Raw genomic sequence first — 13,808 nt, 5'->3', positions numbered from 1 at the left:
AAATTGGTGTGCTTGGTTTGGAATTGTTCCCAGGACACTTAATTTTTATCAATAAAACATAGAAATGTTTTAGCACTGAAGCCCAGGCAGAGATTAATCCAATCTCTAAACTGTGCAAATTAACCCAGGTCTTGTGAAAATTAATCTATTTATCTCAATTATTTGTGGTTCAAACTCTAAAAGCCAGAAGAAACAGTTCTTATCATGTCATACCTCAGGCAGGAATTGTTTCTGGTTTCCTAAGGTTTATATCAATGTCATTCTGTATTGAAAGTTCTGTCCAGCACTTCTCTATATTCTTATGTCCATTTATCACTGATCCTTTGGTAGGGAAATTAACTCCTCTGTTTCCTAATTAGCAAAAGAAGCAGAACTGCACTGGATTCAGCTAAACAGTTCAAGACTCAAAAGAGCTGATAAATATCTCTGGGATTTTTGAATATATTGTTCTTTTATTTTTTTAAAAGCCATTTTTTTATAGATCCAAAGAAAAAGAGATCCACCTTAGATTGTTGCTCTCCTCACAGCACCAGCTCAGTTGAAAGAACTCATTTGTTACATCCATACCCACTTTACCCCTCTTTTTGACTGCTGAGCAGGACAGTATAAAAACATTTTTGTCCATAAAATCATCAGAGACAGAGATATCTGAAAGACATAAGATGATGTCATGTAACAATTAGAGAGATAAATCGGCTGTAAATTCCTACTGAGAAAAGACTGTGTCAATCTGTACTTTGAAAATCACTCTTTTACTTTAAGAGAGGGTTTAAGAGTTGTAAATAAATTTAGCTTGGGAGTCTTCCAAGAGAGAAAAAGTTACCACTCCCTTCCCAAGGGACACTGGAGCAGAGCTGGGATGCCAGTTCTGCTGGTCAGACATCTCCCCACAATGTCCTTTATTGCCCAGTGAGCAGGGACAGCTCAGGCAGCTCCATTCCCGGTCCCACTGAATTCAAGGAGCATCTGAACACAAAGTTCAGATATGGCAGGATCAAGCTGTTAGTCTACTTTAATTCCAGAGCTTCAGAAGAGAAAACCATTGTATTACTGCTGATGTTTTCTTTCACTGCAGTGTCACATCATAGACATAAAACACGTTGTATTTTTGATCTTAAAATACAAGCAGACTCCCGGCCAACTGCACTTCTCATAAGTGTTCAGATGCTGCCAAAGCACGATGAACTGCTGTTCAAAAATGCATCATGTTTTAGAATTCCCTTAAATGGCCCAATGTTGACTCAAAATACTTCCAAGACAGAGATATAACTCTGATAATGCATTCTTTGCAGACTGAAGTCAGGTGGATTTGGGAGGCGGTGTTTTGGGGTAGATAAGAACTGAGCTGGGCAGTTTCCAGTCCTGTTTTCATGCACTACGTACGTCTATGTGGCAGAAGGACTCCACTGGTTACCTACCTTCTTTTGTGTTATTTCCTTTCCCCTCAGAGGTGAATCTGGTGCTGGCAAGACAGAAAACACCAAAAAGGTCATTCAGTACCTGGCTGTTGTCGCTTCATCACATAAGGGCAAAAAGGACACCAGCGTCACAGTAAGTGAGCTCTTCCATACCCAACTCTCCCCAGCTCGGGGGCTGCACTCAGGTGGCTCTGCAGGTCAGGGACTGGGGCTTCTCAAACACTTGGCATTTTTAGAGTACACAATTACATCACAGCTCTATGTTTACGGAAGAAAAAAAGTTGTTTGACACCACTCTAGGTATCAAATCAGAATGTACTTAGGGAGAACAGAAATATTCATAGCTTTCCATAGGCATAACACCTATTTATATCCCAGCATGAAGGCCTCGAAGTCTGCAAGGGCTCGAGTCCTTGTTTTACCCTTGACCTCAGCCAACTGAGAAGTTTGGAAAAGCCTGTAACTAACACATTGTCCAGCTGCATCACAAAAATGTATACCAGCATTTAAACTTCCAAAGTTTTGATTGGATTTGTTAGTAAGTTTTCTTATTAACTACCAAAGACTCCTAGCATAAAACTCGTCTTTTTTTTTTTGTCTTTTTTTTACTGCTCTGCCAGAATTAACAATTTTCAAAGGCACAATTTTTTCTAAGTGCCTTGTTCCTTCAAAACTGGTAATAATCTTGCCTGAGAGACTAAATTTCATTTTCTTTGAACCATACACCGGCCCAGTTCCTGGAGACCATTAGCATGGCTGAGGCTCTCAGCTGACTTTGCTCTTCTCAATGATACAACTCCAGGTCCTACATCATTTGCAGCCTTTTGAACGTAACTCAAAACTTCTGCAAAATAAAATAAGCAATTCACTTTTATGACAAAACAGGCTTAATTCAGGAAGACATTTCTTTGTGTCTCAAATACAAGATTGGATACAAGATAAGTAATTAGTAGGGAAGTGGGAAATAAAGTAAAAATCTGATGATTGCCCCTGTGCTGGGTCTCACAGCTGCCCCTGCCCATGTGTCAGCAGAGCAGGAGGTGTGCAGCCCTGCCTCTTCCACCACAAATAACTGGGGTTTTATGTACAGTGGATTCTAATAATTTGGAGTAGGGGAGGGAGTAGATGTCCTTTTGAGAAGTATTTTATAGAAATCTGTGATTAAATGTAGTGGAAACCATCCAAGACTAATGTTTAATATTTAATGTTTATGCAAAAAAAGTAATTTGTTCCTACTGAGTCCCTGCTCAGTAGCTGGGGGAAATGAACTTGGGGTGCCAAGGCCATCCCTATCTGCAGTTGCTGTTAACTCCTCTGGGGAATTATGTGAGTCTCAGGACCAAATTTGCCCTGAGACAGACCTGAAGGCAAATATTCATCACAGAGGAGCTGAAAAAAGTGTCTAATTTGTTCTACAGCATGCTGACAAATTGTAATTCAGTGATTAGGACTACTGACACTGCAATTTCAGTCATTAAAAATAATGAATAACAAAATGCAGCAGAGAAGAACTAGGGAGTTATCATAAAAATATTTGCCCTTGTCTAGTCCTGAGAGACTAACCTGGGACTGGCTCCAAATCCCATCTCTTTGCTTCAGGTTTTTTCTTTCCTTCAGTTAAAATGTTCTGTGTATGTTAATGGTATTTGTACCCCTGGTATGTCTGCAATAGGTTGTTCATATCTGTATTCCTGGGTTATTTGCATGGAAATTGTGTACTGGTTATTTAAATACAGGAAAAACAATAAAAATGTCTGTCTAATGGAAATTATACTGACACTTGTTTTATACCATGTTATTCAACACAGCAAGGTCCATCTTTTGCCTACGTGAGTAACTTAGACTGTTTGATGTGTGTTTAAGGCACTGAGTGTAGATCTGCATGCTATTGTTGCACCCCAAAAATTTAAGAGAGATTTTGTTGAAATACGTTGTATGATATGATTAAAAGCAACAATAGCACCAAATGCTCTCACAAATCAACCCTAACTGTGTCAGGCTCCATGGCAAAGAATGAGGTCTGACACAGGCAGGGTCATCTTTCAAATATCACCCTCTTCTATATCTCTGTGTGTTCAAATTTCCATAGTTTGAATTTAATTTCCCACGATCCTGGAAGAGCCACTCAGCCTGAAATGAAATAATGTGGTTTCTGAATGAACTACCCAAATCCTTTCTGTTCTTCAGGTTGAACTTTTTAGGACTGTTGTGAAATAATTCCTAAACCTCACTGTGTTTGATTTGTTTGGCTGCATGCTTTCCATTTGTTATTGCTTGGAATTTTACATTTCCATGTAACTGTTGAGAATTGTTCACCACCACAAGAGTTAGCATGTTCTTAGCTTGCTGCTGTGACATGTAACAGAGCAATTCCCACTGCAGCACCTGTCTGCAGGTGTGTTACAGCCCCTCCTCTCTGTGTGCCATACCACATAGCGATGCTTTGGGAGGCACACTGCTGGCACACTCCTGGTGTTCCTGTGCCAGGCAAATGGGATTTATTTTCTTTCATGAAGTCTTTTTTGCCCCATTCTGACTGCTGCCTCTCAGACTTCAGCTATGACAGTGTTTCCCCTTAGTTAATTTAGTACTTCCTTTGACAATCTCTATGCCAAAAAAAAAAAAAAAGTTATTTCATGGTTGGCATATGCAGCTCTGTGGAGTTTGGTGGACTTAGAGCTGCACACAGTGCTGGCCATCTGGAGCCAAAGGTTATTACCCAGGTTTATGGCATGGTTCAGTTCTCGATAGAAGCAGGTGGTGTCTGTCTCATTTTAAAAGACAAGGTTCTATTTTAGATCTCACTATCTGATTGCAGCAGCACTCTTTGTTTATACTGGAATTTTTTAAGTCTACAGAGAGTATCTGGACAGAGCTGCCCAGGACAGATTATCTTCAGGGACTTTTAGGAATTCATTTCTTATTCTGAGATTCCTGTATGAACCTGTTAGGAAATCTTCCTTCCCTCTTCCTCCAGCTTTTGGGCAGTAAGCTTTTTAATGATATTTTTGAGGTAGCTCTCACCATTGACACAGAAGTTACTAGGCATTCAGGAGTGACATTTAGAGAAAAGGTTACCAGATTTGCACACTAATTGGGAAGCCCTTTCATTTTCCAAATTATTTCCTAGATTCAAACAAAATATTGCCTTAATTTCTAATTAAAATTATTTAAATTATATCTTATTATCTATCAAGGACTCTTTTCAGGGTGAGTTATTTGAAATAATGGATATTACTACAGAGTAGTACTCAAAGACTACTGTGGCAAAGTAAATGTGAATGTAAATGATCTCACAGGGCAGAGTTGAATGAAAAGTTCTGAAAAGCTGTATACATATGCAAAGTATTTTTTCAACTTCATTGATTTGCTTAGAAATAGGATTAGGTAAATATATAGAATTAAATGCATGCTTGTTCCATTGCATGGTTTGTTTCCTTAGCAATTACCAATCACAGTTAACAATATAATATGAAGTTTGTGTGTTTGCATGAGAATTCATTAGCCTAGTTTGAAATAAATCAGTGCAATTCCATATTTAACCTACATAGCCTTGCATGGACCATTATTAATGGACTTGATGAAATCTGCTTTGTAGCTTTGTGCTGGATTACATTAAAATTATTCTTGGCAAGTTATTCTAATTATATTGTCATTTGCTAGCAAAGGGTCTCAATAAACTAACTTGGAAAAGACATGCTTAGAGGTTCCTTAAAGAATATCCCTTTTAAAATTATATTAAACTGGAAAAATAATTGAGATTGAATGACCCTTTTTTCTTTTTTTAGGAAGGCCAGTCATGATGCTAAACAGATTAATAGAGTTTGATCTGTCACAGGCAACAAGGCTGGAAAAGGGTCATGTATACAGGGCAGCAGTCAATTGCACAAATAGATAAACACAAAGCTTAATAGAGAATGAAAACAAATCCACATGAAATGCAGTATTTGGCAAAAAAAGTTAGAGACTTAAATTAGATTTCACCTTTCTCTCCTGTGTATGAGTGTTAGTTTCAATTAAGTAATTATGAAGTTTAGTGTTAACTGCTTCTGAATGAATTTTAGGGTGAGCTGGAAAAACAGCTTCTTCAGGCAAACCCTATTCTTGAAGCTTTTGGAAATGCCAAAACTGTGAAGAATGACAACTCCTCCAGATTCGTAAGTAGGAGAAATCCAGTTTGGTCTGTGTCAAGGGAGGTAAAACATCTTTTAAAACCCAGTGTACACAGTGGTCCCCATCAGTGCTTCTCTCTAAAGACAGCCTTAAAACTGATCCCTTAAAAACAGTTTAGAATTCCTCTCTGAAATAGGAATTTGGCTTGATAGAAGAATAAAAATCAGGCTCAGGCTTGACAGTAACATTGTTAAATTGTTAATCTGTTAAATTGTAAATTTGCTAAATTGTCTTTAGCAGTCTATGTGTGACCTTTCGGAGTCACCTCCTGCTCTAGGACACATCCACCTTCAGAATATTTGCAAACCAAATCTGTACTTCCATTTTCTCTCCACCATTGTTGAGGATATATCTCTAAGGTGTGACTGTTACATCATAGTTAATATATTAAATAGAAAATGGAGAAAAAAAGATTGAGAAAAAAGAAAAAAACAGTTAACCAGATTGGAGTTAGAATGTTGTTAGCTGAGAGCTGTCACTATCTGATGACACTTCTTTCTGGGAATGCTGGCAGATGCCTGTTTTCCCTGCAGACCTTCCTCTCCCACCTCTGTTCCCTCCCTGCAAAGTTCAGGGATCCATGTGAGTCAACTTCAGCAGAGGGAATTTCACAGATCCAACCCTGCTCCCCCACTGACCTTGTGGAAATCAAAGTAGAACAAAGATGTTGTCCCACATCTGCTTCCAAAGCCTTGGCCAGTAGGGAGAACTCCCTTCCCTCTCAGTGCCTGAACAAAATGTGGGCAGGAATCTGTACAGAGGGAATATCAGAGAAGTTCACTTCCTTCCAGGCTGTTCCACAGGTCATCCCAGCAGGAGGGAGCCAAGCATGTTGTTCTTGGGAGGGTGATGAGCACATCTTATGGAACAGCCTAAATACTGGCTAATATTGGGCAACCTGGCATAACCTGAAAGAACAGCCCAATTTAGATCATCTTTTCATTCACAGGGCAAATTCATCCGCATCAACTTCGATGTGACGGGCTACATTGTCGGAGCAAACATTGAGACTTGTATCCTTTCCAGTGAGCTGCACTAGGCTGAGAGGAAGATAAACCAGCTCATTGCAGTCTGAGAAAGGCAAATATTGCTGAGGCTGCTAGGAACAAAGAGGGAGGGAAGCGGCCCCGTTTGTGCTGATATCAGCTCTGTCTTGCTCTCAGGTTTCTGTTTTCAGGGCTGTTTTCTCAGCTGTAGGAAAGGGAGCTATTCCCCAAACACTTCAGAATCTGGACAGCCCATACCTAAGGCAATGGCAAGGGACATTTTCATGTCCAGAGGACTTGTCTTGCCTGGATGCTGAATACTGCTTGCTGTGTCAAATTCCACACCCAGAGCAGTGAGCTGTGTATCAACAACCTTGATTTATTTTTCCAGGGAAAACGGACAGAGAAATTCAGCTCAGTCTGACCTTGCTTGTCAAGTATATTGCCTGTTCCCTTGGCTGTGTTTATGAGCTAGTATGTTTTAATGAACATATTAATATTCCTCAGTGTTGCACCACTCATCTTTTCATACAGAAGGAGCTTTTTGCTCCAATAAATGAGAGAGGACGATGCAGCTATAAAGAAGTACCTTATCCCTTGAGTGTAGCATTAAGCAACAGTTTATCATTCTGCTCTTATTTTGACAACTGATCTCTAGAAAAAAATCCAGTTTTAACATTTTTGGTCTTAACTGAAGTTTTATCTACAGCACTTTAGCTTTTAAAGAGTGAATCACTGACTGGTATTGAAATACTTACAGTATTGATAACTTCATTTTCATTAGCTCATAGTCACAAAAAAATGGTCCATAAATAAAACTCAGTTTTATTGATTTTATACCTACAATACTCACCTCAAGAACTTTTTTTCTAGCAGCCCTACCATATGTTGAAAGAATTATATTGATGCTTCATTTTCAAAGTGGTATGAGTTATATTGTGACTATTAGTTTTATATCTTGGATTTTAGAATAACTTAAATCTGTTGTGCTTATTGCCATGATTACCAGCATTTACCCTGCAATAGAAAGTAGGAAATTGATTTGATTATTGATTATACCAATACCTGAGCTCCTGCCACAGAATTAGACACATATTCACGTTAAACAAGTTCATGGCAAATATTTTGACAATGCTATTGATAGTTCTGAGGCTGATGGCACAATTAAGAAAGGACTGAATCATGTTATTGACTTTTTAACACACTTGACAAACAGATTTGCTTGAAAAATCCCGTGCAATTCGTCAGGCTAAAGATGAAAGAACATTTCACATCTTTTACTATTTGATTGCTGGAGCTTCTGAACAAATGAGAAGTAAGTTCCTTACTAATGTTTCTCTCATCTCATTAAATAATCTGAGCAATGGCTTGCCTCAGTATTTATCTTAATTTCTATTGTAATTACATGTTGTTCAATCCTTACTACAAATAAACAACCATAGAAATAGCTATGTATTTTAGCTATAGAAAACAATTTTCTCAAGTGAATTATAAGAAAGCATAAATTCACATCCACTTGTTCAAGTCAGGTTGTTTGCAGTTTACAGGATATTTTAATTTACAGGAGATGTAAACCCATTCAGACCCCATCTTGAATAATATCAAGAAGATAAATTGGGAAGAAGAGTTATTACTCTTCTTTACACAAAAGGAAATTGGGGTTTCCAACAAGAAAATCAGTTCATTGTTTTAAAATAAATCAAGATGATGTCTTTGCCACAGCATATTTCACAGTGTGAAAGCCACAGCTTCAGATGTATTGGTACATCATGGTTCAAATAAGACATATTTCCCTAAAACACCCATTGCTAAAGAATGTATGAAGCAATTGGTAGCTCTGTATTTCCCCTGGCTTTTTATGTTCCTTACCTATGGCCTGTTGTTGGCCATAGAACAGGGTTGAATAGTCTGTTCATGTGGCCCACTTTGGTTGTTACAATGCTCCATTCTCATTATTGTGGGCTATGAATCTCCATAGGGAGAGGCATAATTCTGAGTAGGTTACATATGGCACTGAAAAAAAGAATTTTGGGAAGAATGGCTCAGATTTGAGTCCATAGGACACAAAATTTTCCCGAAGTGCAGAGACATTCCCCAATCACTAATGAAAACTAGAACCTTGATACCCTCAAGCTTGCTAAATAGTTATTTTGAAAATATTTGACAAAACCCTAAACTCCTCATATAAACAGAATCTTCCTTTGCTGATAATGTTGGGTTTTTTTCTGTTGTTCCTCAGGAGACTTCATAAACCAAGAGCATTAAGTAGATGCACTTAAATAAATCTTTTCTTCTTCTTTTTAGATGATTTGTTACTGGAAGGCTTCAACAATTACACCTTTCTATCTAGTGGCTACGTGCCTATTCCTTCTCAACAGGATGATGAAATGTTCCAGGAGACCTTGGAAGCCATGAAAATTATGGGCTTTACTGATGAGGAACAGACAGGTGAGAATTGTTATCAACACTGTATTCAATATATGCATCTGCAAGCGACACTACACAGAGATGCAAATGCAGAGGTTAATTCTGTCCAGAATAATCATTTTGCAAAGCTAATTTGTGTTTATGAAAGGGAATAGTTCTCACTGGACCCCCCTACATATCCAAAAAGAGATTACTGAGTCTAAGCCAGCTCTATCAACAGTAATGACCATTTAAAGCCATTTTTCAGAACTTTCCAACAAGTAGCATGAAAAAGTTGCAAAATAATCTGATTTATTTTTGAAAGAAACAGAACAAGCTCAAATAGCTCATATGTACTCACTGATTCAGAGAAAAGAGAAATAAAAACAAAGAGCATGAAACAACAGCTAAACTGTTTTGAAAATGTGGGCCTGCCAGAGACATCCACCTGTGCAGCTTTTACCTCTCAGTGCTGCTGGGAGTGTGCCGGGGCCTCAGATGCAAATTGCCACGTCCCAAGTGACACCTGGTGGCAAAAGCAGTGTCCTCCCATTGCCTGAGCCCTGGAGCAGCTGCAGCAGCAGCAGAGCACATCCCTCACCTGCATCAGTGACCGAGGGATGCTGAGCAAAGCCCCAGCCTTGGCCAGTCTGGATGGATGGCTCTACTCTCCTGCCAGCACTGCATTCCCCACTGCAGCAACAGGAGCTGCTTTCACTCTCTGAACCACTCCGATTTCAGGCTCTAAAATAGAAGCCCATTAGTACAGTATTCTTCTACTGTGTAAATTAAATTTACAGACAAACAATTAGAACTCCCCAGATTGATACAGCCTTGTATGTAACATATCAGTAGATTTTACTACCCAAGATTAGGTGCCACCACATTTATGTATATTTTAGCAATAAAACATTAATAAATACATTTTCTGTATTTTGACACTAATCCTTTAAAGATATGTATACATTTTATTTTAGTTGTGCAACTAAATATCCACATGTCCTGAGTAATTGGAAGCTGCTGGTAATTCAGATATATTTTTTATTTTAAAGACAGAAATACTCTTGAGTGACTGAACAGAAAAGATGCTACAGGCCCTGTGAGTGGGAGAGAAATTCCTGACATGTGGGGATGTGCCTGGGGAGCCATCAGCATAACTTAGCTTGAGGTGCTGGTGTTCTCAGACTGGCCCATTTGCTCCACTGCACAAATTGTGGAGATTTTTGCTCAATCAACTCTCAAACTCCTGCAGTTTATGGCACAGTCCTTTAAAACAAGCTTTACTCTTTCCAGAGAGGTACAGACAATCACAGGCAATAGAATGTTATTGCAGAGAACAGAGTTTTCAAAACGTGGCCATTCTGTTCCTCATCTATTTTACCTGTGTCTCTTACAGCTATACTGAGGGTCGTTTCATCTGTCCTGCAACTGGGAAATATTGTCTTCAAGAAGGAGAGGAACACTGATCAAGCTTCTATGCCAGATGATACTGGTATGATTTTCCACTTCAAAATTTAGTTAACATTAAGAAATCGATAAAACAGCAACTGAATAAGCACTCTTTATCAATATTTTTTTTATTTCATTGCTATTATCTATGTAGCTCTCAGGCTTTGAAATACTAAACCATGCTTAAAATCAATTATCATTACCTTTTCTAGTAATAAGCTTAATTACCATTACCTTGTCTAGTAATCTTGAATTCATAAATTGATGAATGGTGAATTTGTTGCTTGGATCACATATGTTACTTTTACAGCAAGTGTCATCTCTTGTATGTACAATAGAGAGCTTTTAAGGAAGATAAATAATACTGCATACTTGCTGAGCTACCCATATTCACACTTACTGGCCAGCTAAGAGGCAATTCAGTCTGAAATAAAATCTCACTCTTTTATTCTAGCTGCACAAAAGGTGTGCCACCTGATGGGGATTAATGTGACAGATTTCACAAGATCTATTCTGACCCCAAGGATCAAGGTCGGACGAGACGTTGTCCAGAAAGCTCAGACCAAAGAGCAGGTACCACATGCACTGTGCTCAGCTCTCCTGAAGCTGTTCTCACTTTTCCTATTTCTACTTCTTACATCTACTCTAGAAGGGAAATGTCAATTTACTGTCTCATTTCTACAGTTAAGTGGGTTTCTTCTTTCACTTACAATCTCCTCTTACCTTTTCCAGGCAGACTTTGCCATAGAAGCTTTGGCCAAGGCAAAATTTGAACGTCTTTTCCGTTGGATCCTGGCTCGCGTGAACAAAGCTCTCGATAAAACAAAAAGACAAGGAGCTTCTTTCTTGGGGATCCTTGACATTGCTGGATTTGAGATTTTTGAGGTATGTACTGCTGATTAAACTCATATAAATCCTTACATTTTAATTATTTTAGTATGCAAAAAAACACAAAATAGCAAATACCATCTTGTTATTTAAGTTCATTCTCTAAGGTCTCTTTCTCACGTTACAAATTCACTTCTTTCCTCTTCACAGATCAATTCCTTTGAGCAGCTGTGCATCAACTACACTAATGAGAAACTTCAGCAGCTTTTCAACCACACCATGTTTATACTGGAGCAAGAGGAATACCAACGAGAGGGCATTGAATGGAATTTCATTGACTTTGGCCTTGACCTGCAGCCTTGCATAGAGCTGATCGAAAGACCAGTAAGATTCTGTCTCTGTAGATGGGGTACCACAGGGGTATCAGTTATGTGTCAGTGCAGCCAGAGATCCTTTATTTCCCTGAAGGATCTGTAACCTCAGGGGTGAGGAAGGTGATGCTCTGTCTTTGCCTCTGCTTGTGATGATTCTGATCTGACACCACTCCCATTGCAGACCAACCCTCCTGGTGTCCTGGCTCTGCTGGATGAAGAGTGCTGGTTCCCCAAGGCTACTGACACGTCCTTTGTGGAGAAACTAATTCAAGAACAAGGCAACCATCCCAAATTCCAGAAGCCCAAGCAACTCAAGGATAAAACAGAGTTCTGTATAATGCACTATGCAGGAAAGGTACTGGACAGATTGAGCTATTTTGACTTTGGGAACTTTGATTCTTTGATACCCAAAGAATCAAAGAGAAACATTCTGGTATCTGCATTGATGAGATGTGGCTTTAATTACAAAATGTGCTTATTAAGTGCTTTAATTACACAACACATGAAATAAGATTTGCAAATCATGGTTGTGCTAAGCCTACAAGCAAACAAAAATTACCATCACTGAGGTTATTGAAAATCCAATTAATCTGGATTCTTTTCTAGCAAGCAGACTTTTTACAGACATTAGTACATGTGAAAATACTCAGCTCTCAACCCTAGAAACCTTTGCACATTATTTGTCTGATTTTGTGTTAATACAGTGCCCTGTGTTCTTGGACTCTCCAGATTTCTTACCAAGAACAAATTTTTGATGTAGCACTCACTGTTCCCTGCAGGTTACCTACAATGCAACTGCCTGGCTGACAAAGAACATGGATCCACTAAACGACAATGTGACCTCTCTGCTGAACCAGTCTTCAGACAAATTTGTAGCAGACCTTTGGAAGGATGGTATGAATCACAATTCTAAATCAGTGATGGGGTTTAAAGGGAGAAACTCCTACCAGAACTTTTTGACAGCCATCCCTTGCTGGCAGCACACAAGTGTGAATGTGATAAGCATAGAAGAGACTAAAGTTAGACATAAGAATAATGTGTTCTAAAGACATCATCAATGAACAACTTCATTAGAGAGTTTTAAGCACTATCAAAAAACTTCCTTAATATTATTCAGCAACAGATTAAAAATTATTCTTTACACTGTGAAAATGTTGCTGAATGTGTAAAATTGTAGATCTCATTTAATACAGCTTATTGTTAGGTTTTATGAAGCCTCTCATGTAAATTCTGTGGAGTTCTGTTTAATTCATGGGCATAATAAAATATATTCTGGGTATTCAGTTGCTTCATTCTGTCACTACTTAACAAAATCCACATTTTCATCTTTGACAGAAGTAGACTATTTACCCAGAAGGGCTTCTAGTACATTTGTCAGAATGCTTCTATTGCATGGAAAATATACCTTTCCTCTTTGGCGAGCTGCGGTGTAACAGTGCCAGTGATGGGTGTGATGTGAGGCAAGGATAGTTTATATAAACTGTCCTATTCTTTCTTCTCTATTTCAGTGGACCGTATAGTTGGGCTGGACCAAATGGCCAAGATGAGTGAAAGCTCACTCCCCAGTGCTTCAAAAACCAAGAAAGGCATGTTCCGTACCGTTGGACAACTCTATAAGGAGCAGCTGACCAAACTGATGACCACCCTAAGGAATACCAATCCCAACTTTGTCCGCTGCATCATTCCAAATCATGAAAAAAGGGTAAATTTCAGATGCTCGGTTTTCAGACTCCTGGCTCATTACTCCTGCTGAGCTGCTCACTGCACATGGCAGAGCTGAACAATGCCTTCAGACATAGATATGTGGATGGCAACATTTTTGTAAATTTGCGCTGAAAATACCTTCTGTCCTCTTTTCAGTCTGGCAAACTTGACGCCCATTTAGTGCTGGAGCAGTTGCGCTGCAATGGTGTCTTGGAAGGGATCCGTATCTGCCGGCAGGGATTCCCCAACAGGATCGTCTTCCAGGAGTTCCGCCAGCGGTACGAGCCCCTCAGCCCCAGCTCTGGGGTTAGCAGTGCTGTCACACCTGCCTGTCTGTACAAAACCACCCACAGTGTCCCAGCCTCCCTAACATAAGCATCTCTTGGCAGATACGAAATTCTCGCTGCAAACGCCATTCCTAAAGGATTCATGGATGGGAAGCAGGCTTGCATACTCATGGTGAGGAAAGC

At 39.2% G+C, this 13,808-nt stretch overlaps 1 protein-coding gene across 3 annotated transcripts in view; it reads left to right on the top strand.

The window, feature by feature from the left end:
* MYH11 (myosin heavy chain 11) overlaps positions 1 to 13,808 on the top strand; it is a 55,238-nt gene that overhangs the window by 23,081 nt on the left and 18,349 nt on the right. For 2 of the 3 annotated variants that reach the window (XM_058849418.1, XM_058849420.1), the window contains exons 5-19: positions 1,449 to 1,551; positions 3,227 to 3,247; positions 5,483 to 5,575; positions 6,541 to 6,604; positions 7,794 to 7,892; positions 8,882 to 9,025; positions 10,380 to 10,475; positions 10,887 to 11,005; positions 11,165 to 11,317; positions 11,471 to 11,644; positions 11,816 to 11,989; positions 12,414 to 12,528; positions 13,143 to 13,336; positions 13,495 to 13,616; positions 13,728 to 13,797. In XM_058849418.1, the coding sequence (XP_058705401.1) occupies positions 1,449 to 1,551; positions 3,227 to 3,247; positions 5,483 to 5,575; positions 6,541 to 6,604; positions 7,794 to 7,892; positions 8,882 to 9,025; positions 10,380 to 10,475; positions 10,887 to 11,005; positions 11,165 to 11,317; positions 11,471 to 11,644; positions 11,816 to 11,989; positions 12,414 to 12,528; positions 13,143 to 13,336; positions 13,495 to 13,616; positions 13,728 to 13,797 (1,741 nt within the window). The remainder of the gene's footprint in view (positions 1 to 1,448; positions 1,552 to 3,226; positions 3,248 to 5,482; positions 5,576 to 6,540; positions 6,605 to 7,793; positions 7,893 to 8,881; positions 9,026 to 10,379; positions 10,476 to 10,886; positions 11,006 to 11,164; positions 11,318 to 11,470; positions 11,645 to 11,815; positions 11,990 to 12,413; positions 12,529 to 13,142; positions 13,337 to 13,494; positions 13,617 to 13,727; positions 13,798 to 13,808) is intronic. The other variant, XM_058849419.1, reaches the window with a different exon arrangement.

This window comes from Poecile atricapillus, chromosome 14 (genome assembly GCF_030490865.1).
Source record: "Poecile atricapillus isolate bPoeAtr1 chromosome 14, bPoeAtr1.hap1, whole genome shotgun sequence".
NCBI lineage: Eukaryota > Metazoa > Chordata > Aves > Passeriformes > Paridae > Poecile > Poecile atricapillus.
Note: the sequence above shows the minus strand (reverse complement) of the source record. Positions and strands in the feature narration are given on the sequence as shown.